Source organism: Garra rufa, chromosome 22 (genome assembly GCF_049309525.1).
Source record: "Garra rufa chromosome 22, GarRuf1.0, whole genome shotgun sequence".
Classification (NCBI taxonomy): domain Eukaryota; kingdom Metazoa; phylum Chordata; class Actinopteri; order Cypriniformes; family Cyprinidae; genus Garra; species Garra rufa.
In genome coordinates this window covers 6,148,997-6,172,427 of record NC_133382.1, presented here as the reverse complement: position 1 = coordinate 6,172,427, position 23,431 = coordinate 6,148,997, and the positions used below count along the sequence as shown (strand labels likewise).

Here is a 23,431-nt window from a genome sequence, read left to right as displayed (position 1 = left end):
TACCTGATCCTGATTCTGGTCAATTGTAGATCCATTTATTTATTTATTTTAAGAGATCATGAATTGCATTTTATAAAATTTCTAAATGTTTTCTGATGTCCACTTATAATGTTGTTAAACAATTACATCAACTGCAGTTATAATATTTTCTAGATATCTTTTCTACTCTGTTTATGGCCCTCTGGTTTAAACACTCCACTTTATGTTTCACGTCTTTTTTAAGACATCAGTGTAAACATCCACTATTATGACTGCTACTGTATTATTCTTGTGGAACACATGATTACATTTGTTTTATGATGCTACAGTTTATTACATGTACAGCAGGAAGTCATGTCCTGATTTATTATCTCTATTTTATAATACAAGTAGAAAGTGGGTCATTTCGGCAGCTTGGTTTCAGTGAAGTTGTTTTTACACTAACAAGGAAGCCTTGAGGTCACTTCAACGTACATTATATTTTTTAAAGTACAGTTTATTTACTTTAATACTCCAATTTCATGAGCCATTATCCAGTCTACTAAGAAAGCACTGTAATTCCATAATGTTACAAAAATATATAAATAAATAAAAATAAATAATTACGAAGATAATATTGATGATGTTATTACATTTTTTCTATCGCTCATCAGTATGTAAATTTGGTACATAATACATATATTGTTGTTTAACAGAAGAAAGAAATTCAGACAGGTTTGAAAGGACATATTAGCAAATGGATAACATTTTTATTTTTGGTTAAACCGTCCCTTTAACAAAGTTCTTTTTGTGTGCGTGTAAAATAGCTAAATTTCATTGCAAACATTTTCTGTACATTTGTTTTACTGCTGTTTATTATTTTTTTATTATGCTTCTTTCGGGAATATCTAATTCTGATTCTATAAAAAAGTCAGGCAGACATAAAATGTTATATTTTGTACGCTGTTTTTGACCTTCTGGTTTAAATACTTTACTTTAAGGGTCAATATAAATGTCCACTGCTAGGATAACAACTTTGGATATGAAATAATATGAACTTTGCAAATGAAATAATTATTCTACATGTCGATTAAAGGTCCAGCAGGAAGCCTGATCCTGATTTATTATCTCTATTTCATAATAAAAGTAGAAAGGGGTCATTTTGGCAACTTGGTTTCAATAAAAGCTGTTTTAAAAATAATGAAGTTTTGAGTTCATGTTACATTATGTTTTTGAAGTACAGTTTATGTACTTTATTGCCTCAGTTAATGTTACAAAAATCATTAATTACTCGAAAATAATGGTGATGATGATAATGATGCCAGTGTTATTATAGTTATTATATACATTCCAGAGTCCAGATCTCTTCCAAGGAGATGTTACACCAGCAATCCATGCAAGCATGACATGACAGATGCAATAACTTATGATTACACCGGTTATTATAGAGTGATTGATTTTAACACTTCAGCATGTGGCCAAACAAAATAATGACCACAAAATAAATGCAACTCTTTGTTTATAACTTCCCAGTCATTACGTGTGGGCCTCTACTAAACCTGTTATGCCTGTTTCTCAGTCTTGTGCATGCAAAAAGAGACTGATTGTTAAAACTTGTTTACAAAAGTCCCTGCAACCCACACAGTAGTATTAAATGACATATGCCACACAATTTAAAACTGAAGTAATTAAGCAGCTTTTTCACGGGAAACAATCAAATCAACTATTTTTCAACAAAGCCACTACAAGTTGAAGCCTTACTATGCTGTTTAAATGACATAAATGATTGACTTATACTGGGCTGTATATTTTGAAACCTGCATTCTTTAGCTCACTGCAAAAACCTTGCTCTGCCACATTCCCGGTCAAATTCCCCGAAACAAACCAGAGAAACCAAAACTGCTAGAGTGTGAATAGGTGGGCGGGGCTTGTAGTCACGGAGGGCGGGACGAACGCTCCTGATTGGTCATTGTAGGATAGGTAGACAGGTCGTTTAAAAAAAAAAGATCTCAGTGGTTGTTTTTTCATTAGCGAAACTTCCGAAGTCTCGAGCTTCACTGTGTTCTCCTTTCTTCGTCGAACAAGGAAGTGATTATTTCCAGAAACAATCATTTTCAGGATTTGCGTTCATCCCAGCCAAATTATAAACAAAGTTTATGTTTTCTGAAGACTCCGGAACAAAGGTATTTTAATAGGATGCGGCACACCTCAGGTATTCGGACTGCCTTCGTCATATTGATTGGTAGGTGGATATCTTTAGCTATTAAACTATATTTTTAGAAGAAAAAGAATTTGTTAACAAAGTAACAAATAATGTTGGATTGTAACTTCATTGTTTTGTTTTATGTTGGGCGCCATGCAGGGTTATGGATGGGCGAGGCTCAAGGTAAGAAAATTGACCTAATTTGCACAAGGTTTGTGTTTGTCTGTCAGACAATGAATACTTGAAACATTATTATATCAGTTTATAAATTTAAATTGATTATATATTATCAATGTGTTTCTCTCAGAATGTGGTCGGCCACAAATGTCTAACAGAATAGTTGGAGGTTCCTCTGCGTCAGAAGGCGCTTGGCCGTGGCAGGTGGATATCCAGGTAAGAATGGCAGCCATTATGAATCTAAAGTTTTGAAAAACTGAGTCAGAGTTCACAGGTTTCAGTTACCTGGAATACATTCATGAAGCTCAGTCGAACAACACAGAAATCTTAGTTTAAACCATAACCTGATCAAATGTATGCCGTGAATGGAATCATCATTAAATTTTTTATTTATTTTATTCTTCATATAATCCGTAGTAATTATTCATAATATTACGTATTAATCAAAAAGGTGTAGGCTAAAGCCTTATTAACCTTATTTTACCTACCCCTTTTTTATAAAAAGTGTCACTTCCACTTTCAGGATTTAATCTATACAAAGAGTTACAAAAACAAAACTGTTACTTAAAGAAATAGTTCACTGAAATTTGCAGAAATTTAGCATTACATCACTTGCTGACCATTGGATTTTGTGCAGTGCAGGGGAGCTGCTAGACCTAAAGCTCTACTGGGGCCCCATTACTCATATCACTTTTCTTTTTTGAAAGCCAGTTGCATTTACAACACAATTAACGGCATGGATATCTGCGTGTATAGACTTTGGTTAAACTGCGTTGCTTTTAAAAACGTTAATTCAGTTGTTGCATATAGTTTAATGTCTTTATTTTGGAATTATGAAAGTAAATTATAACTCAAATTTGAGATTTTACTGGGGCACAGCAGATTTTTACTGGGGCACGTCTAGCAATGCCCCTGGTGCAGTGAATGGGTGCCGTCAAGAGTGAAAATCCGAAAAGCATATAAAAAGATCACGTAAAGCACAAGTAATCCTTGTTTAAGCACTTGTTTTGTATGATTTTACTAGAAAAGGTTTTATCATATGTAAATATAAATCATGTATAATCTTAATTGCTGTATTTTTGTTTTATTTGGTTTTTATTTATGTTGTATTTGTAACTCAGTTTTTGAAGAAAGCCTTAGATGCTGGGATTAAAATGTTTACTACTAGCTATTACTTCATACAATTAATCCACACAAATCCAATCCATCAATTAGTGACTTGGAAAGTGAAAAGCTGTGTTTGTAAGAAGTAAGTCTATCATGAAAATGTTTTATTTTTTTACTTTTAAGTCCTGTATCCATAATAATTTTTTCTCTAGTAAAAAAGTTGTCTCATCTGAACCAGAAGAGCAATAGACACAACTCAAGCACCATTTACAAGTGAAATAAAATGTTTAGAACTGTTCTAACACTTCTGTGTTGGTGGTTTTTGACTGGAGGAAGCGTTATTATGATTGTTGTCAGAAGGAATGGGTTAAAGTTAAAACACCTTTATACAAATATGCAGCTTTTCACTTCACAAGATGTTAATTGATACAAGTGATGTAATGTACAAGTGATATCATGTGAAAAATTTCCCAAATCTGTTCCGATGAACAAACAAACCGATCTACATCTTGAATGGCCCGTGGGTTGACACATTTTCAGAAAATGTACATTTTTGGGCAAGCAAAAAAAAAAAAGACTAAAATGTATTGACCCCTTTATACATAACAGGAAATTACACCTTTAAAATGAAATCAATACATTTGTTAAAGTATTTAAGATATAAATGATTAAAGAGCTATTTTAGTTTTTCCACATTTATATATATATATATATTTATAATAAAAAATTATTATTATTTTTTTTCTTGGTATTATTTTTTTATTTTACATTTCTCCTTTCCTTTATTTTTTAATATAAACAACCAACGTTTACAAAGTTGACTGAATCAAGATATCAGTAAACTTTAATTAGTTTAATGTCAAGGTTTAGGATACATTCTGAATTGTCTGTCAAATCTGTTTTCTTATCAATTTCCTCTTGATCTCTGGCTGATGTGTGTTTAGACTGAAAAAGAAGGTCATGTGTGTGGAGGAACTATCATCTCAGAGAACTGGGTGCTGTCTGCTGCACATTGCTTTCCCAAGTAGGTTTTACACCTTTTTTTTAACACCCATATCATTCTTGTTTGTTTATTTTTCTTCCCTCTATATAACATCTTGATTTTTTTTGTTTATTTTTTTCCCTCTGTCCAGTCCTAATGACATCTACCACTACATAATTTACGCGGGCCGGCAGCAGCTGAACGGCTGGAACCCAGACGAGACCAGCCATAGGATCAGCCGCGTGGTGGTTCCTCTGGGTTACACGGACCCTCAGCTTGGACAGGATATCGCTCTAGTGCAGCTGGCCACACCTGTTAGGTGGTCCGACCGCATTCAGCCTGTCTGCTTGCCATATGCCAATGTGGAGTTTAATAGCGACATGAGGTGCATGATCACCGGATGGGGTGACATCAGAAATGGAGGTGAGTGAGAGCTAAATGAAACCCGTCTGAAATTTCGTCCATGAGCAGGTTGTGATGTTAAAAGTGTTTAACTAAGAAATGTCATTCGATTTCAACATGAAATAGAACCTCTAAGTTACAGCTGATATTAAATTCAATATTATTTTGTATAAATAATAAATGTAACACCCCTAATTTTCTTTTAAATTTAGTATCACAACAGTAAAGGAATAGTTCACTCAAAAATAGGGTTTGGGTATCATTTGAATTTTATCGATTCCAGTTCCGGTTCCGATTCTGCTTAGAGATTCCGATTCTTATTGATTCCTAAATTCGATTCCAATAAAAACTAAAAGACCATTAAAAAGTCAAATTTTTTACATGTCAAACATATTTATTCTATCTTTTGCCTATGGTTTTACCAAAAAGTACCCCACAGCCTACAGCAGACATTGAATATAATTATTTAAATGTAAAATAAAACCGCATCTTCACTGTAAGTATTACACATGCTTTGTTATAAAGGAATATAAGGAATATAATTTGTTGCTGCTTTAAGAGGCACATGGATCCAATGTACTGTTACACACATTTTTTCATTCTCAACTGTTTAAAAAATGTGCACACCTTGAGCTAAAAGATAACTTTAATTGTCTGTGTTCTGCTTTGTCTCTGAGCGCAAGTTCTCTTTCTTGCTTTTAAAAACACAACATCAAAGAAACATTGATAAATCAATCACGTCCCGTTTCATGAAAGTCACATTACATGATTTTGCTGATTTGCATTTGAAATTAGGCTTTTATGGAGAAGCGGAAGCACGCCAATGGAAAGGGGACGGAATGGGGCGCAATAATCGTTTCATTTCGATTAACGAAAAGATATTCAGTCAGTTAATGACTTTCTTTTGTTCTTTGATTAACATTAATGACAGACAGCTTGTTTATTAGACGGCTGTCTTTTTAACACCGAACCCAGATAAATACTGTTACACATGTGTTTTCTTTCTCACCTGTTGTCGTTCACTCAAGACAAAAAACGCTGTGTTTATGAGGATATGCTGATGTATTTCGTGCCCAGGTCCCAGGTCAGAAAAGTAGCAAGGACTGGGGTTCAACCGTAAATTGACGAAGCTACCAGAATATTCCGTGTGCACAAAGAAAACAAAAATAACAACTTTATTCAACAATTCTTCTCTGCCATAGCAGATGGGATGAGGAAGAAAACAATTGTTGAATAAAGTTGTTCTTTTAGTTTTCTTTGTGAACACAAAGTATTCTCGTAGTTTTGTAAAATTATGGTGGAACCACGTCACATAGACTATGTTATGATTTTATTGATGCATTTGCTATTTTTCTAGGCCTGGGAACATTTCAGTTGTGTTGCTGTCTATTGAGGGTCAGAAAGCTCTTGGAATTTTCATCAAAAATATCTTAATTTGTATTTCGAAGGTGAACGAAGGTCATAGGGGTTTGAAACGACATGATGGTAATAATTAATGACAGAATTTTCATTGTTATGTGTTGGTGGTTTTTACTATCCCTTTAAATGTAAAATGTAGAAAATAAATAATGGAAATTAGATGGCATTTATTAGTGTTTTTAAATATTGAGTGTGTCAGATGACAGCAAACGTATTTAAATAAGTACAATTAAAGATGCTTTTTTATTTAGTGTGAAACAATCAAAAAAGGGTGTGGCTTGTTTTACATTTGATCACTTGAAATATATACATGTTAGATGACAGCAAAGGTGGTCTAAATGTAAAAATAGAGGAAATATTATGCACAATTAAATATCCAATATGGAAATTTAATCAGAAATAATTCTAATTATGCTAATTTGCTGCTCAGGAAACATTTATTCTTATCGAAGTTAAAAATTGTGCTGCTTCATTTTTTTTTTTTTTTTTGTGGACACACTTTCAAAAGTGAAGTGTAAATAAATTACAATAAATTGATTAAAATTAATACTTTTATGCATTAAATTTATTAAAAGTGACAGTGAAGACATTTATTATATTACAAAAGATTTCAGTTTCAAAGAAATGCTCTTCATTTGAACTTTCTATTCATCAAAGAATCCAGCAGAAAAAAAGAAACATGATCATGGTTTCCACTTAAATTATTAAGCAGAAAAATATGTTTTCGACCCTAATAAGAAGCTTTCTTATTCTTATTAAGAATTAAGCATTATTTGATTTTTCGATTATTGATTATTGGATCATGTGACATTTAAGACTGGAGTAATGACTGCTGAAAATTCAGCTTTTCTGTCCCAGAAATAAATTACATTTTAAAATATATTGCAATTGTAAACTTTCATTTTAAATAGTTTTTACTGTATTTTTGATAATGCAAATTTGATCAATTCAAACAATGCAGCATTGGTGATCATAAAAGATTCAACTAAAAGCACTAAAGAATTGGTGATTGCGACAGACAATGAATAAAGAAATTCTCGTTCCTTCAGTGTGTGCAAAGACAAAAGCAATAATCTTGTTGTATCTGTCTTGTTCAGTTGCTCTGCAGGGCGTTGGGGTGTTGCAGGAAGTCCAACTGCCAATCATTGACTCCCAGACTTGTCAGGATATGTATCTGATAAACCCCACAGAGAACATTGACATTCGCCATGACATGATGTGTGCTGGCTTCCAAGAAGGGGGCAAAGACTCCTGCCAGGTGAGAAGAGCATTGCATGGATTTTTTTTAATAAAAATACCAATAACTTATTTGTGCATTGCTTAGACTCTTCTCATTTATTTCTGCATGTGTGCTTTTTCAGGGCGACTCTGGCGGCCCTCTGGTGTGTCAGGTCAGTGACGGAAGTTGGGTGCAAGCTGGAATTGTGAGCTTCGGTCTTGGCTGTGCTAAAGCAAACCGACCAGGAGTCTATGCCAAAGTATCCAGCTTCACTAACTTCATCCAAAACCATGTTGCAGAAGTCCAGCTCAAGAGCGCATCAAGTCACTTCTGGGCTGACCGGATCATGCTGCTCATCAGGACTCTGGTACTATTGGTATTGGTGCAGCTGCTGAGATAAACACACGCTGATCCTTGCACAAGCCAAAAGCCTCCTGCCCCAAAATACCGTCCTGCGTGTAAAGGGATTTTAATGCCATTAAGTAGCTTTTAAATCAGTTTTTTAAACAACTTCATATTATGTAGTCTCCTGTGTGGTTTATAATACACAAAATACACACTCAATGATTTGAGATAAAAATATAAAAGTATGCTTTTACCTGTTCACTTGATTGTTAATATAATCTTTTAACTGTCTGAAACTGTAATGATTTAACTTTTCAGATTATTAAACTGCAAGTAACACATGGGTTTTCACAGGCAGCTGATCAAATGTGAGATTTGAAATCATGATGCATACTAAAATATTGATGGACACTTATTTGATCCAGCCTTTTGCACAACAAATTGTTTACCTTTATGTCAGGACATGTAAAAGTTTTAAATTCACAAGTGCAATTAGATGTTTATGATGTTAAAGATTGTATGCTTTTTCTAGAGCCAGCCAGTTGTATATTTGTATTTCTTGGTGATTTTCTTTTAAAGCGCTGTAAATAAACTTTGTAATAAAGTGATTTTTGTAATTGATATTTCTTTATATTTATATAAAAGATATTTAAAGTAGAGGTGACCACCGGGGAATTGACCCGCCTTAAAAAGATTACTGACCAATTCTGTCATAGCAGCTGTCAGACAAGTTCCTGCTCATTTTCAAATTCAATTGTATGGAGGATTTGGGTTTCATCATAATTTTATATAATGTCTAAAAATGTAAATATTTTAATGTGCATATTTATTCAGGTTTTTGAGGTAATCTGTTCAATCACTTTTAAATGATACTTGTTTACTTTTAAAATCGAATCAAAATCTTCTCATTTGCAGTGTTTAATCACGTTGCATAATTTAACTCTTCCTTCAACTAAAAACAAGGAATTGCATTAATAAATTTTTTTTAAGAGTAACAAAGCCGAATGTCATAGTCAGTGTCACTTTTAATATTACTACTAAGTGCCTTCTAACATTAATTCACGATTATAATATTCGCGTTACCTTTCAATGCGGAAGTACGCTGCTTTCTGAGAATATGCACGTTAAAAAAAATAGCGAGTAGCATAACAAAGTGTAGTAAATAGGAAAACTTTACACTACAACCCCAGTGTTCATTATTAAGAATACTTTAAAATATTGTGCTAAGCCACACCAGTTTGCAATATCAAAACAAGCTGTTTTGTACAGCTTAAAATAGTCAATGGAAAACTTTTAAGGTACCATATGTGACCCTGGACCACAAAACCAGTCATAAGGTTAAATTTTACAAAACTGAGATGTATATAAAATATGAAAGCTCAGTAAATAAGCTTTCTATTGATGTATGGTTTGTTAGGATAGGACAATATTTGTCCGAGATACATCTATTTGAAAATCTGGAATCTGAGGGTGCAAAAAAATCAAAATCCTGAGAAAATCACCTTTAAAGTTCTCCAAATTAGGTTCTTAACATGCATATTGCTAATCAAAAATTACATTTTGATACATTTACAGTAGGAATTTTACAAAAAATCTTCATGGAACATGATCTTTACTTGATTTCCTAATGATTTTTGGCATAAAAGGAAAATCAATAATTTTGACCCATGCAATGTATTTTTGGCTATTACTACAAACATACCCCAGCGACTTAAGACTGGTTTTGTGGTCCAGGGTCACATATGAGAATCTTTACATTTTATTTTTCTAAAATAAACTCACAATTCCTAGAAATTATGTCAGAGTTGCATGATATAAACTCTTAATTGCGAGTTGTAAAGTCAGAATTGTGATACATAAACTTGCAAATCTGACCTTTTTTTCTCAGAATTGAGTGATATAAACTCGCAATTTGAAGTTACAAATTCCGAATTGGGGGATATAAACTCACAACTCTGACTTTTCTCACAATTGCAAGTTTATATCTTGTAATTCTGACTTTATGTAATATATAAAACGGTCTCTTATTTCCTCACAAAATGTTCTAACTTTTTGTAACACGCAAATGCAAGTTTATATATCTCAGTTCGGAGAAATAAGTTAGATTTGCGAGATACAGACGTAAATCACAAGAGCAAGTTGATATATCAGTCATTCTTGAGAAGAGGGACAAAACAGGCTGCAAAATTGAAAAAATAAAACCTTTTACTATGCTTTGATACAACCTCCCAACTTTTCTTTTTTTTAATGTGTTTTTTAACTTGGACTGTGTAATATAATTTTAACTTAATCTTTAACTGTATTCTAGATGTTTTTAACATTTCAAAACACATTCTTATGTTGGTAGACAGATTACAAATAATCATAATGAAATATCAAAATATTCATCTGACGGAGGTGACCAAAACCTGAATTTGTAGTCATTTAAATTATCAATTACATTGAATCAATGAATTACTGTATTAAACCTACCACAACAAACAGTGCGTATGTTATAGTTTATAAAGCTTCTATTCAAGAGTCACATTTAAGTATTTTGATATATCATTGGAACACAAAATCTTACGGTGGTGACGTCTGATGGTGTTGACAAATTTCACAAAACAAATGGAGTTTATGTAGAAGCCATTTAGTTTTTCTGTTGATGTTAGAGGCTAATGGAACCTACTTCAGAAGAATAAAATGATCTAAATATTTCAAATAATTTCCTCAGAAATTGGAAGATGGTGTTGACATATCATGGTTGTGACACAGGAAATATTAACATTAGAATTAAAATAATCTAAAACTATAAAACTTAGCAGAGCCTGTGTGACATTGATGTACTCTGCAGAAGAGGACTGTGGCAAGGGGGTCCTTTACAGTTGCAGCTACCCATGATATTCCCTGATTTTATTACATTTTAATTAATGTCTGACGGTGTTGACAAAAAGTAGGACACAATTTCGAAACCTTATTAAACACCTTGACAAGACAAGGTCTTTTTCATCATTAAAAAAAAACTTTTTTATCCATTTTATAGCATATGAATGAATAAACCCTTCTCTGTGGACACTGTTTTAGATGTAGTGAGAAGACAATAAGTGTCATAGATTTCACATAAAAATGATAAAATTAAATTGAAGGGGATAATTGTGTTAAATACGTTCTATTGTTAATCCCCATAACATTTACAATTGAAAATATGTTTTATTTTTAAAACTAATAGCAGTTATAATGGCTGGACATGTTTTGTCCCATGTCTCAAGAATGACTGATCTCACAATTCTGAAAAAAAAAAAAAAAAAAAAAAAAAAATAGAATAGAATAGCAAGTTTATATCTCATACACCTGACTTTATAACTTGCAATTGCAAGCTTATGTCTCACAAATCTAAGAAAAAAAAAATCAGAATTGCGAGTTTGTATCACACAATTCTGAAATAAAAAATCACATAAAAAGCACATAATGCACATAAAATGTACAAATGGCTGCATCCGCTCTTACGGGAAAAATACGTTGAATTTGATTTAAGTTCTTTATGTGATCTCTGGTATTTGTATAGGAATAATGTGTATTAATTATGCCAATGGTTAGCATATACAGCACTCAGCATCCAGAAATAATATATTTCTACCTCATACAGTGATTCGAATGCCCATCGGATTGTAATTAGAAGTTGTTTCAGAAAGTCTTTGGTTCCTCAAAGTGAGTTTTGAGCTTTAAAAGGTATTGTTTCTAAATGTCAATTTTGCTTGATATTGAATATAAACAAAAGAACACTGCAAAAGAATACCATTATAGAGAGTTTGCAAATTTGTTTGGTCAGTTACCTGGATGCACAGCCATTTTGGCGATATTCCTATGTAAACAACAGCATGGATTGCACGGTTAATGTACTACTGAATACGTTGTTCTGCTAAATTATGCTGTCTAAACCATGGAAAAGCTGTTAACTCATATTAAGAATCACTTAGTTAGCAGGAAAAGGTGCAATATTTTTACAAACTAAAGTTAATAGTTGGTACAAGCCGTATTAATTAAGATATTAGCCTAACATTTCACCTACCTCACCAGAAATGCTACGTCATATTGGGTATCTGGTTCAGTTTGGCCAACTACAAACACATTTTGTTTCTCAGACAGTTTTATGCACCCTTCTCCTTGATTTGTTAGAACTTTTGGCAGTCTGTAATACTCCAAATGTTTTTTTCTGGTCAGACCGATTAGTACAGTCCAAAACATGACATAATTGATCATTTTCAGCTGCAATAATCAGCTTCATTCAGATCAGTGGCATGAAAACACTATTAAACAACACACAAATCCCTTTGATAGCTTTATTCAAGACAATACTCTTTGTTGCTGGTGTAAAACGGAGCAAATCTGCATGTGGTGCAGCAAGTTTCACTATTTTCTACAAGGCAGTCATGCAACATCAAATGAAATGTTTTTCTACTTTCTACAGTCGTTGTGCTCTGCTGTGTTTCATTCACTGTAATACTGCTGCCCTGCTGGTGACTCCTACTGTAGTGTACTAGAAAATAGCTTTAAACACTGGTCTGCTAAACAAGTTTCCATTGAATTACTATTTCACCTCAGCTGAATGAAGTGATATTCCAGGGTGAATCTATGGCACTAGCACCGCTGAACTGAACTGAACTGAACTCTTCTCCCTCCCTGGATCTGAATTGGCACTAAAATTCTGAGAATGGAAACCCCTTAAGAACCGAATGGAGCATCATATTTTAATGCTGGCACAAATAAATAATACATACGAACCCATTAAAGATAAAGGCACTTTTCTGGGTAAGATTCTAGGTATAGGCCTTAATAATTTGAAGCCTCGAACATACTCTCTCTACTGTACACTGGTGCACAATACAGCTATCATGTTCCTCTGTTCGCAGCTCTCAACCGGTTCTACAGGGGGATGGAGATAAAATGCATGGACTGATCAGGTATCAGGAATTGTTGAGTTGTCCGAGAGGATCATGGGAGATCCCAGCTGGAGCTCCTGCTGAAGTGACTCCATGTCAGCAGGGGTCATGCGGTGTACCTCGAGCCAATCAGAGAGCAGGGATGCAGACAGGGGGGCCAAGTCATTGTGACTAATGAAACAGAGAATTGAGACCACTGAAATGTACATTACACTTAAGTCAACTGTAATTAGCAGCGATGTAGAGTTTAAAAATAGAGTGGTCATGGGGATCTGAACTGACCTTTCCCTGAGGTCGGAATGTTGGAGTTCGGTGAGAGACTGAGTGAGGAGGTCATCGAGGTCGAAGCCAACGCCGTATCCCGCTCCACTGCCTTTAGGAGTCACAGAGAAAACCGGTGGCAAAATGTCTTCAACCTGGCAGGGAAAACCATTGAGAGAAAAAGCATAATGTCATGAAAAATACAGAAATATGTTTTCCAAACAAAAAGAAGTCACAGAGCCCATAAAAATGAATGTATGTTTCAATCACAGAGTAAAAAAGGTCCAACTCTTGATTTTGACTGGAGTTAGAAACGGGCCTCCACGCATAACACAATTTATGTCAGACTAAACCCAGTACCCAAATTACAGTGCCCTGTGAAAGTATTCACACCCCTTAATTTTTTACATTTTCTTATGTTGCTGCCTTATGTTAAACTGCTTTAAATTACTTATTTTTCCACATCAATCTACACTCCATACACCATTATGGCAAAGCAAAAAAACAAAAAAAACAAACAAACAAAAAAAACAAACAGGTTTTTAACATCTTTGCAAATGTATTAAAAATAAAACCTTCAAATGATTCCTTTGCATAAGTATTCATCTGGGACACTTGAAATTTAGCTCATGGGCATTCATATCGCTTCTAGATGTTACTACACTTCGAGTGAAGTTAACCTGTAGCAAAAACACACATCTTAAAAAAAGGTCCAACAACTAAAACTGCATATCAGAGCAAAAACCAAGCCCTGAGGTAAAAAAAAAAAAAAAAAAAAACTGCCTGTAGAGTTTAGAAACCGGACTGCATCAAGCCACAGATCTGGAGAAGAGTTCAGAAAAACATTCTGCTCTATCGAAGGTTTACAGACGCATGTAGTCTCTGTTACCCTTAAAGGAACGCTCCACTTTTTTTGGGGAATAGGCTCATTCTCCAACTCCCCCCGATATCACTTTTAGCATAGCTTAGCATAGATCATTGAATCCTATTAGACCAATAGCATCACGTTCAAAAATGACCAACGAGTTTCGATATTTGTCCTATTTAAAACTTGACTCTTCTGTAGCTATATCGTGTACTAAGACCGGTGGAAATGCAAAGCTGCGAGTTTCTAGGCTGATAAGATTAGGAACTACACTTCCATTCCGACGTAATAGTCAAGGGAGTTTGCTGTCGTAATATGGCCGAAGCAGGCGGAGTATTATCAGAAATGAGTTCCCAGCTAGTTTATCATTTGCACATGTGCTGTGTGGTATTACTGCTGCTGCTTCAGCCTTATTACGGCAGCAAGCTTCCTTGACTATTACTCCGGAATGGAAGTGTAGTTCCTAATCTTATCAGCCTAGAAAATTGAAGCTTTGCATTTCCGCTGGTCTTAGTACACGATATAACTACAGAAGAGTCAAGTTTTAAATAGGACAAATATGGAAACTCGTTGGTCATTTTTGAACGTGATGCTATTGGTCTAATAGGATTCAATGATCTATGCTAAGCTATGCTAAAAGTGATATCGCCAGAACAGGAGAACGGCTGAATGGATTTCAAAACAGTAAAACTCAACTTATTAACTCGGGGGGAGTTGGAGAATGAGCCTATTTCCAAAAAAAAGTGGAGTGTTCCTTTAATGGAAGAAGTTTGAAACAACCATAACTCTTCCTAGAGCTGGCCTCCTGGCCAAACTGAGCAACTGATAGAGAAGGGCTTTAGTTAGAGTGGTGATCAAGATCCTGATGGTCACTCCAGTTGAGCGCCATCATCATATGTGAAGATAGGAGAAACCTACAAAAGGACAAACATGCAACTGCAACACTCCACCGATCTGGTCTTTGTGGCGGTGTGGCAGGACTCAATCCTCTCGTCAGGGAAGCCACATGAAAACACACTTGGAATTTGCAAAAAAGCACCTGAAAGAGCCTCAGACCATAAGAAACAAGCTTCTCTGGTCTGATGAACCTCAATTCCAAGCATCATATATGAAGGAAACCAGGCACTGCTCATCACCTGCAGAGTACCATCCCAAAAGTAAAGTGTGATGGTAGCAGCCTCATGCTTTGGGGCTGTTTTTCAACAGCAGGGACTGTGGGACTTGCCAGAGTAAAAGGAAAGCTCAGCAGAGCAAAAATATTGAAATAGCCTTAATGGAAAACCCAGTCCAGAGCATTCAGAACCTTAGTCTGGGCAGAAGGTTGACCTTCCAACAGGACAATGACTCTAAGAACACAGCAAGAGTGGCTTAAAGACAACTCTGTGAGTGTCCTTGAGTTGTTTGGCCAGAGCCTGGGCTTAAACCCAATCAAACATGTCTGAAGAATGTCTGCCAGCCTCCATCCAAGCTAACAGAGCTTGAGAGGTAAAGAGGTGAGGAGAAGAATGGCAGATAATTGCCAAATGCTTATGTACAAAGGTTGTCGCATCATACCCAAAAAGGCTGTAAAGGTGCTTCAGCTAAGTACTGAGTTACTTATGCAATCAATGTACTTGCTTGTTTTATTTTTAATAAGTTTACAAAGTTGTGAAAATTCTGTTTTTGATTTGTCATAATGGTTTATGACTTGATGTGGAAAAAAAGTAATTTAAAGAAGATTAACATAAGGGCAGCAATATAAAATGTGGGGAAAAAAAATGAAGGGGTATGAATACTTTTGCAAGGCACTGTAAGCATCATATATTATAAGTAAAACATTCACCTGTGACTTTGAAAGCTGCTGTGTGACTGTGTGGATGTCAGGGATGCTGTTTGCCGGCTGTCCAGTATCAGTGAGTCCTAGACAGGGTTGAGCTGCAGCTCCCGGAGGCTGTTTTGAAGGGCCCTGTGTATGAGAGCCATTCTGTCGCTCCTCTAAAACGCAAAGTTTGTCCAGGGCTTGAGGACCATTGCCGATCTCTGGATTGGAAAGAGACGTGCTGGTGTCTGAAACGCCAATGCTGGGGTTCAGAGCTGGTGGTTTGGACATAAAGGATTCCAGCGGCAGCAGCTGGATGTGAGCGTTTGACTGCGACTGCGCATGCGTAACAGGCTTTGGCTGCGTTTGCATATGTGCAAAACCAGTGTGTGCAGGGTTATTCAGTTCTGGTGGAGGTTGGTGGGTTTTCTGGGGTTGGTGTGGAGATGTTCCTGTCCAGTTCTCAAGACCTGTGAACACTGACCCAACTGTGAGAAACTGAGGTTTTAATATGTTGTTTTTGGCAAAGGCACATGGGGCGGTTACCACACCAACACCTCCTCCTACAGCAACTATCCCAACGTCTCCATTCTGAGCTGGGGCTAAAGAGACAGGCGGTGCATCATGGGTCGGAGTTGGATGGAATATTCCAGCTGCCAAACACTGTCCCATTTGAGGCAGCATTTGTGGTGGTTTGAAAGCCTGCACTTCGTTGGGCTGTTTTGGCGGCATTGATTCTCCCCCATCTGAGTTTGTCTGCATGACGTTGCTTCCTTTTGCTGGCTGGATTTGGACCATTTTATTCTCACCGGTTTTGGCACTATTGTTTTCCAGGATCTGCAATTTGTCAACGCGGTTGTCCATCATTCGCCCCCAGCGCTCCAACAGCTTCTTGTCATTGTCGCTGAGTAAAACACCACCTAAAGATTCGCCTTGTTTTCCCTCCTTTTTCTCCTTCTCTTTTAGCTTTCTTTTTCGCTCTATCGCACGCTCTTGTCTCTTCCTCCGCTTCTCTTCCCTCTCTCGTTGTCTCTCCTGAGCTGTGACTGGCTTCCTCTGCTCTGGACCAGAGTTGGACGAGAAGATGGATGAGGATAAACCTCCAGCAGATCCTCTGAGTAAATCTATACCAAGAGCTGCAGTGCCTCCATCTGGGGGATGAGAGAATCAGTACATTATTGACATGACAGTATTTGTGATTAGATTACTTGGGGAAAAAATAAAATAAAATAAAAAATCAAAACATTGAGAAAATTGCCTTTAAAGTTGTCCTAATTAAGTTCTTAGCAATGCATATTACTGAGCAAAAATTAAGTTTTGATATATTTAGGGTAGGAAATTTACAAAAATTTCTTCATGGAACATGATCTTTACTTAACATCCTAATTATTTTCGGCATAAAAGAAAAATAAATAATTTTGACCCATACAATGTATTGTTGGCTATTGCTACAAATATACCTGTGCTACTTAGGACAGGTTTTATATATTTTATATTAATTTGTAATATTAACATTTTATAAATATAAATCATAAAATATATTGAGGTATTGAATATTATTAAATATATTGAATATTTTTTTAAATATATCATGTATAAATACACTACTGTTTAAATGTTTGGGGTGTGTAAGATTTTCAACTGTTTTTGAAGGTCACTTTTACTCACCAGGCTGCATTCATTTGATCAAAAACACAATAAAAAAACTGTAATATTGTAAAATATTATTTTAATTTAAAATAACTGTTTTATATTTAAATATGTTTTAAAATGTAATTCATTCTTGTGATACAAAGTAGCCATTATTTGTGTTCAAGAAGAACTTCTTAATATTAATGTTGAAAAGAGTTACAAATTTTTGTGGATACCATGATTTTTCTTGGATTTTTTGATAAATAGTACATTCAAACAGTACAGTCTTCCCTGTCACTTATTCTGCTGAATAAGTATTAATTTCTTCCCCAAAAAATTAATCTTACAGACCCTAAACTTATGACTGTTAGTGTGTATTAATAAAATAAAAAATAAATTACAGCAAAAGATAGGTCTTAAAATTAAGAATTAGTTGGTTTTTATATAGTTCCTTGCATGGGATCCATCATATCTGTGGGTCTATGGCAACAAATAAAAAAATAAAATAAAAAACACTCAGTGTTAAAGGTATAATTTACACAAACATCTACATTCTATCATTAATTACACCCTCATGTTGTTTCAAACCAGTAAGACCTTTGTTTAACTTTAGAACACAAATTAAAATACTTCTGATGAAATCTGAGAGCTATCTGACTCTGCATAGACAGTAAACGGTACTACCATGTTCAAATTTCAAATGTAGTTAGGACATAGATCAAATATTCCATGTGACATCAGTGGTTTTATGAAGCTACGAGAATATTTCTTGTGCTCAAAGAAAACAAAAAAATGACTTTACTCAACAATTTCTTCACTTCCCTGTCAGTCTTCGGCACACATTCACAAGAGTACATGAGGCATGCAGGGTCAGAAAGCTCTTGGATTTGAACAAAAATCTATTATTTGAACAAAAACTATCCCTTTAAGCAATCTATGGCCACATACTCATTGCAAACTCTCTCACCTCGAGCCTTCTGCCTTAGTGCTGATTTAAGCAAGGCAGCTTTGAGAGCTGCTTTTGTGTCTTCTGAAATTGCTCCCTCTTTTTTTGTGCCTTCCCCGGTTGTCGTTTTCCCTCCTTTGCCCAGGGAACGGGTGAGATTTTGAGAGAGCGACTGAGCCTGGGACTGTGTGAGAGAGAGTGAAGGGATGGACTGAGGAACACTTGATGTTGGCGGAGTCTGAGAGATGGGGTGAGATGGAAGCATTTGATTGGACGCAACAAGCTCCTCCTTTGTGCAGTTTGTCACCGGTTCGGTAAACGACGTGTCTTTGTCTGTGGGAGTGATCAGATCGATGGTTTCAGGCTGGCCGTCAGAGTTGGCACTGGGCATGTCCACATCCTGGCAGCTTATGTGAGCCAAATGTGGCAGAATCTGAGCTTGAAACGAGTTTACGTTCGTTTGAGTTTGCGTAGTGTCTGTGGGTTTGAAGCTGAGATTTGTATGAGTTTGCACTGTTTCTGACTGCGGAGCTGGACTAGAATGGAGAGGCTTAAATTGGATCTTCTTCCTAACACCCTGCTTCTTCTTATGGAAGTCCTGGATTTCTGTTAGTATAGCTTCTTTGATTTGTTCTTTGCCCATTGGCTGCCGGTCAAACTCAAAATTGAAAGCGGGAACGCATACTGGCTCGTCGTCCGAGTCGTGGTACTTGGCGAGGTAAGGGTGTTCGAGGGCTTGGCACGCACTGATCCGCTCACGAGGGTCAAAGCGGAGCATTGCGGCCAACAAGTCCAATGCACTAGGCTCAGCTTGTGGATACAGTGCTGCAAGCGGCTCTGGCGCTTTTGAAGGGAGGCTTCGCACATAAGAACGCACCCGATCTGACCCTATCGTGCTGACGATGCTTTCAGGTGGCGTTCCCAAAACTGAAAGAATAAGCTGAAGCTGATGCACATAGTTTTTCCCTGGAAACATCTGCCTCCTGCCGAGCATCTCACCAAAGATGCAGCCAACAGACCAGAGGTCAATAGCCAAGCTGTAGTGGTGAAGTGACAACATGAGTTCAGGCGCACGATACCAACGGGTGGCCACATACTCGGTCATAAAGGAGCGTGACTCTTCGGAGTGGGCTGCGCTTAATCCGCGTGCCATGCCGAAGTCGCCAATCTTCAGTTCGCAGTTTTCGTTGACTAGCAGGTTGGACGGCTTGAGATCTCTGTGAATGACGTTGGCCGAGTGAATGTATTTCAGGCCTCTTAACAGCTGATACAGGAAGTAGCGTGTGTGTTCTGGGGTTAGAGGTTGACGGGAGTGAATAATCTGATGCAGGTCACTCTCCATGAGATCGAGAACCACGTACCTAAAGAATGAGAGACCCTTTTAGCAAGTTAAATATGAAGAGAGAATACACTTGCTGCTTTGCACTCAAGCTTACACTGATTTGAAAGCCGAGTGAGGGACCACCGGCTGGAGAATGTCTTTAATGGCGATGATGTTGTCATGTTTGAAGTGCTTGAGGATCTTGAGTTCTCGTAGTGTGCGTTTGGCATTCGTCACAACCTCAAAGGCATTAGGGATCTTCTTTATTGCCACCTGCTGGCCTGAATGCATAAAGAATTTCAGATATTAAATAACCTTTCATATTTAACCTATATTTATCCAAACAGATTCTAAAATTCAGAATGAATAGATATATACTTAATTTTTCAAAGCAGAAGTAGGCTATTTTCTGTGAATGTGCAGGACTTTCAATAATTCAATTCATTAGTTGCTATAAACTAATTTGGAGTAGACTTGTAGCTGTGCAATGTGCAAACACTGGTAACAAGTTGATGGAAACAGGAAAAATCCATAGAATAAAAAAAAATTATTGTTGTGCGTTTGGATGTCAGAATTGGAATGCAAATCATTTTTATAGGATAATGTCATCAAAGATGCCATTTGAAGCTAAAGGAAGATGTTTAAATGCTATGATTACTCTACTTTTAAAGCATAAATTTGATTTGAGCTATAGGTCTACATAATATTCACATATGTGACCCTGGACCACAAAACCAGTCATAAGGGTCAATGTTCTGAAATTGAGATTTATACATAACTTGAATGCTGAATAAATAAGCTTTCCATTGATGTATGGTTTTGTTAGGATAGGACAATATTTGGTCGAGATACAACTGTTTGAAAATCTGGAATCTGAGGGTGCATCAAAAAATACTGAGAAAACTGCCTTTTAAGTTGTCCAAATGAAGTTCTTATCAATGCATGTCACCAATCAAAAATTAAGTTTTGATATATTTACAGTAGAAAATTTACAAAATATCTTCATGGAACATGATCTTTACTTAATTTCCTAATGATTTTTGGCATAAAAGAAAATTTGATTATTTTAACCCATACAATGTATTTTTGGCTGTTGCTACAAATATTCCCATGCAAATTAAGACTTTTACAGTTTTGTGGTCCAGGGTCACATATGCAGTTCACACGAGACATGTACCTATTTTATCTCACCTATTACCTATTTTATTAATTCTTTCAAATACTTTTTTTCTGGCAAATGCAATTTGTTTCCTAGTTCAGACTTTGTAACTTGATTTAACTCAACAATAATGAGTTTGTCAATTCTGAAAGAAAACAGCCAGAAGTGTTGGATATAAACTCATCATTCTGAGCCAAGGAGAAAAGAGAGAGTGACGAGTTTATATTTTTTACCAGAATTGAGAGAGATAATCTTTGGAATTGTGAGAATAAAGTCTTAATTTTGAAATATAAACTCTAATTTACCTTTATTTATTTTTTTATTCCATGGCTTCCATAGATTGCTACTTGAAAACTATAATTTTCTGCCACCAGACAGACTCCGCACAAAAAAAGCATACGGTAAGCACTGTTCGCAAAGACCGAATTGGTGTAAGAATATGTGTAAATGGTAAAACTATTTGTGCAACAAATTAGTATGTTTAGGATTATGACAATAAATATAAAGAAATTTGTATGGAAACAAATTTTAGCTTGCAACATCAAGCATCATAGCAATTTTTGTACAGCTAAAATAACTGGAAGTGACACCAAAAGTTGCTGCATTCGCTGTTACATTAAAAATAAAGTAGATTGCAGTTTTTAGCAGAAATATATTTTTAAAAATTATGAAATTAAAAAAGTTAAATTTTTAAAAAATTATTAAAATGAATTCTTCCTTCTTTAAATGTTACATGTCTGTGATTGATCTAAATTCATTACAGGAACATTGATTGATTATTAAAATTTGTAATCAAATAAATTATGATATGTTTTTTTCTGTGTCAAGTATACTTAATCTGTGTTCCAATGGTATGAAAATGCCTTATTACTTTACATGCAAGTCGGGGAATGTGATTAATTGTGTTCATTTTCTTAATCATTTTTAACAAGTTAAATCCATAGCCCCAATTACAATGCATTATCTTAAAAATTAACTAATTGTATATAAAATAAGTATACAAAATATATCTGTATATTATTAAACAAACAGCAGATAATGTTCTGGTCATATCTCTGTTAAAAATAATGAACTAGAATACATGATTAGAATATGTTTAATTTGATAATTCTAACTTTATATTATTATTATTATTATTAATAACATTGTAATAAAAAAATGCAATTAATAATAAAAATAATATATTCTCACATCAAAGATTTAGTCTTATTATTTTAAGTCACTGACATCAATCAATTTGATTTGAACAATAGGTCTACTTATTATTCACATATGCAGTTCATATGGGACATATTTTATTAGCCCTACAGTTACAGCATAATATCCTATTTAAACCTGGTATTTTACATATCATTTACCTATTCCATCTCACAATTCAAACTTTTTTTTTCTCACAAATGCAACTTTATATCCCCGAGTTTAGACTTTATAAATCGATTTCACATCAAAGATTTAGTCTTATTACTTTAATTCATTAATATCCATCTTGGCACCCTTACCATTGTCTCGTCTTCGGGCCGATGAGACCACACCATAAGCACCTGTACCAATGGTCTCAATAATGTCATATTCTTCCCCAACTTCAAACTTCACATCTAGGGAGTGGGCTTTAAGCAAAGCCAAGTTCTTGTCTGCGACAGTATTTGCATCCGATGTGTCCTCATTAGGCTGAGAGGGACCTTCTGTAACGCCTCTGTGATGGTTTCTGTCATTGTTGCCCTCTCTCCTGCTATTGCCCTCAGAGGCTTTTCGGGCTGGCACTGCCTGGGTGTCATTTGTATCTTCCCTTTCATTGGTTGACATTCTAAAAACAAAACATTCAGAAAATGGTTATAGATGATAGACTTTTATTTTTGTTCAGCTTATTATAACGGACTCTAAACTTCTGGACATGCCAGACAGTTAATCCAGAGTCTAACTAATACTTCCTTTTAATCAGTAACAGAAAAGACAAAAATTAACAGTATTTCAAAAACAGCACTACTTTTATATAACACACACAGTAAACACAAATGTTTATCGTTTGTTAGAAATAATACAAATGCTAAAATAAAATGTATTTATGGTTTTAACAAATATAATTATGTGAGGTCCACACAGAGGTATGAGTAGCTTGTAATCGAAACCACAAAATTACAGAAGCAGACATCACTTATGTAATTGCTCGTAATGGGACAACATACTATAAGTCCAGCAGGGCATAGCTGGCGTTTGTGAGCAATTAATCCTGTTTATTCGCCGTAGGGGCGTGAGAGCCCATACTGGCCCAAAAGAGCTTTACCAACAACATATTCACTCATACTTTCTTTTCATATTAAAACAAAGATAAATAAAAGCATATATTGTGTAATAAAAGCGGTCATGGTTACCTGTTAATATATGGAAGCAGTGGAAATTCTGAGCGGTCCTTTCAAAGCATGTCTATTCTTTGCTATCGCGAAGCACCGTTTACTTCCTTGTGTTCTTCCGTATTGTTTCTGAATGAAAGCAAAGCCACCAATCAGCTGTATGCTCGCAAAAGAATCAACCAATGAGATTCGACAACATTCCTGAAGGGGCGGGCTCATTTGAGGTGTAAAATAGGGTCATTCTTTGGGCGGTGTCGAGTGTAAATAAGCAAGACGCGCACTTGCTATAACATGTAAGAATGTATATAATTATTAATAAATATGGAGGTCCAAATCTGTAGGGATAAAAATAAGGAGAAAATTTATCGTG

General features: G+C 35.5%; 2 protein-coding genes across 2 annotated transcripts; one reads left to right on the top strand and one right to left on the bottom strand.

Moving 5' to 3' along the window:
- Positions 1-1,978: 1,978 nt before the first annotated feature.
- LOC141298169 (serine protease 33) lies at positions 1,979-8,420 on the top strand. The gene is made up of 7 exons (XM_073828681.1): positions 1,979-2,200; positions 2,321-2,344; positions 2,469-2,554; positions 4,390-4,469; positions 4,579-4,850; positions 7,346-7,506; positions 7,610-8,420. Exons 1-7 carry the CDS (start codon positions 2,155-2,157, stop codon positions 7,865-7,867), a joined length of 927 nt encoding a protein of 308 aa, XP_073684782.1. The 5' UTR covers positions 1,979-2,154; the 3' UTR covers positions 7,868-8,420.
- A 3,705-nt stretch (positions 8,421-12,125) lies between these two features.
- Positions 12,126-23,167, bottom strand: mapk7 (mitogen-activated protein kinase 7). Its single transcript, XM_073828676.1, has 7 exons — positions 23,083-23,167; positions 22,213-22,517; positions 19,670-19,835; positions 18,255-19,594; positions 15,680-16,806; positions 13,014-13,147; positions 12,126-12,902 (listed from the first exon to the last, which is right to left on the bottom strand). Exons 2-7 carry the CDS (start codon positions 22,514-22,516, stop codon positions 12,749-12,751), a joined length of 3,225 nt encoding a protein of 1,074 aa, XP_073684777.1. The 5' UTR covers position 22,517; positions 23,083-23,167; the 3' UTR covers positions 12,126-12,748.
- Between the last annotated feature and the right edge of the window lie 264 nt (positions 23,168-23,431).

Excerpts from the sequence above, each read along its gene's own strand:
- LOC141298169 (XM_073828681.1), top strand. The coding sequence starts at position 2,155 with ATGCGGCACACCTCAGGTATTCGGACTGCCTTCGTCATATTGATTG. Across the intron at positions 2,201-2,320 it reads TGCCTTCGTCATATTGATTG|GGTTATGGATGGGCGAGGCT; the intron begins GTAGGTGGATAT and ends GGCGCCATGCAG. Across the intron at positions 7,507-7,609 it reads GGGGCAAAGACTCCTGCCAG|GGCGACTCTGGCGGCCCTCT; the intron begins GTGAGAAGAGCA and ends GTGCTTTTTCAG.
- mapk7 (XM_073828676.1), bottom strand. The coding sequence starts at position 22,516 with ATGTCAACCAATGAAAGGGAAGATACAAATGACACCCAGGCAGTGCCA. Across the intron at positions 19,836-22,212 it reads GGCCCGAAGACGAGACAATG|GCCAGCAGGTGGCAATAAAG; the intron begins GTAAGGGTGCCA and ends TTATGCATTCAG. Across the intron at positions 12,903-13,013 it reads CATTCCGACCTCAGGGAAAG|TCACAATGACTTGGCCCCCC; the intron begins GTCAGTTCAGAT and ends CTGTTTCATTAG.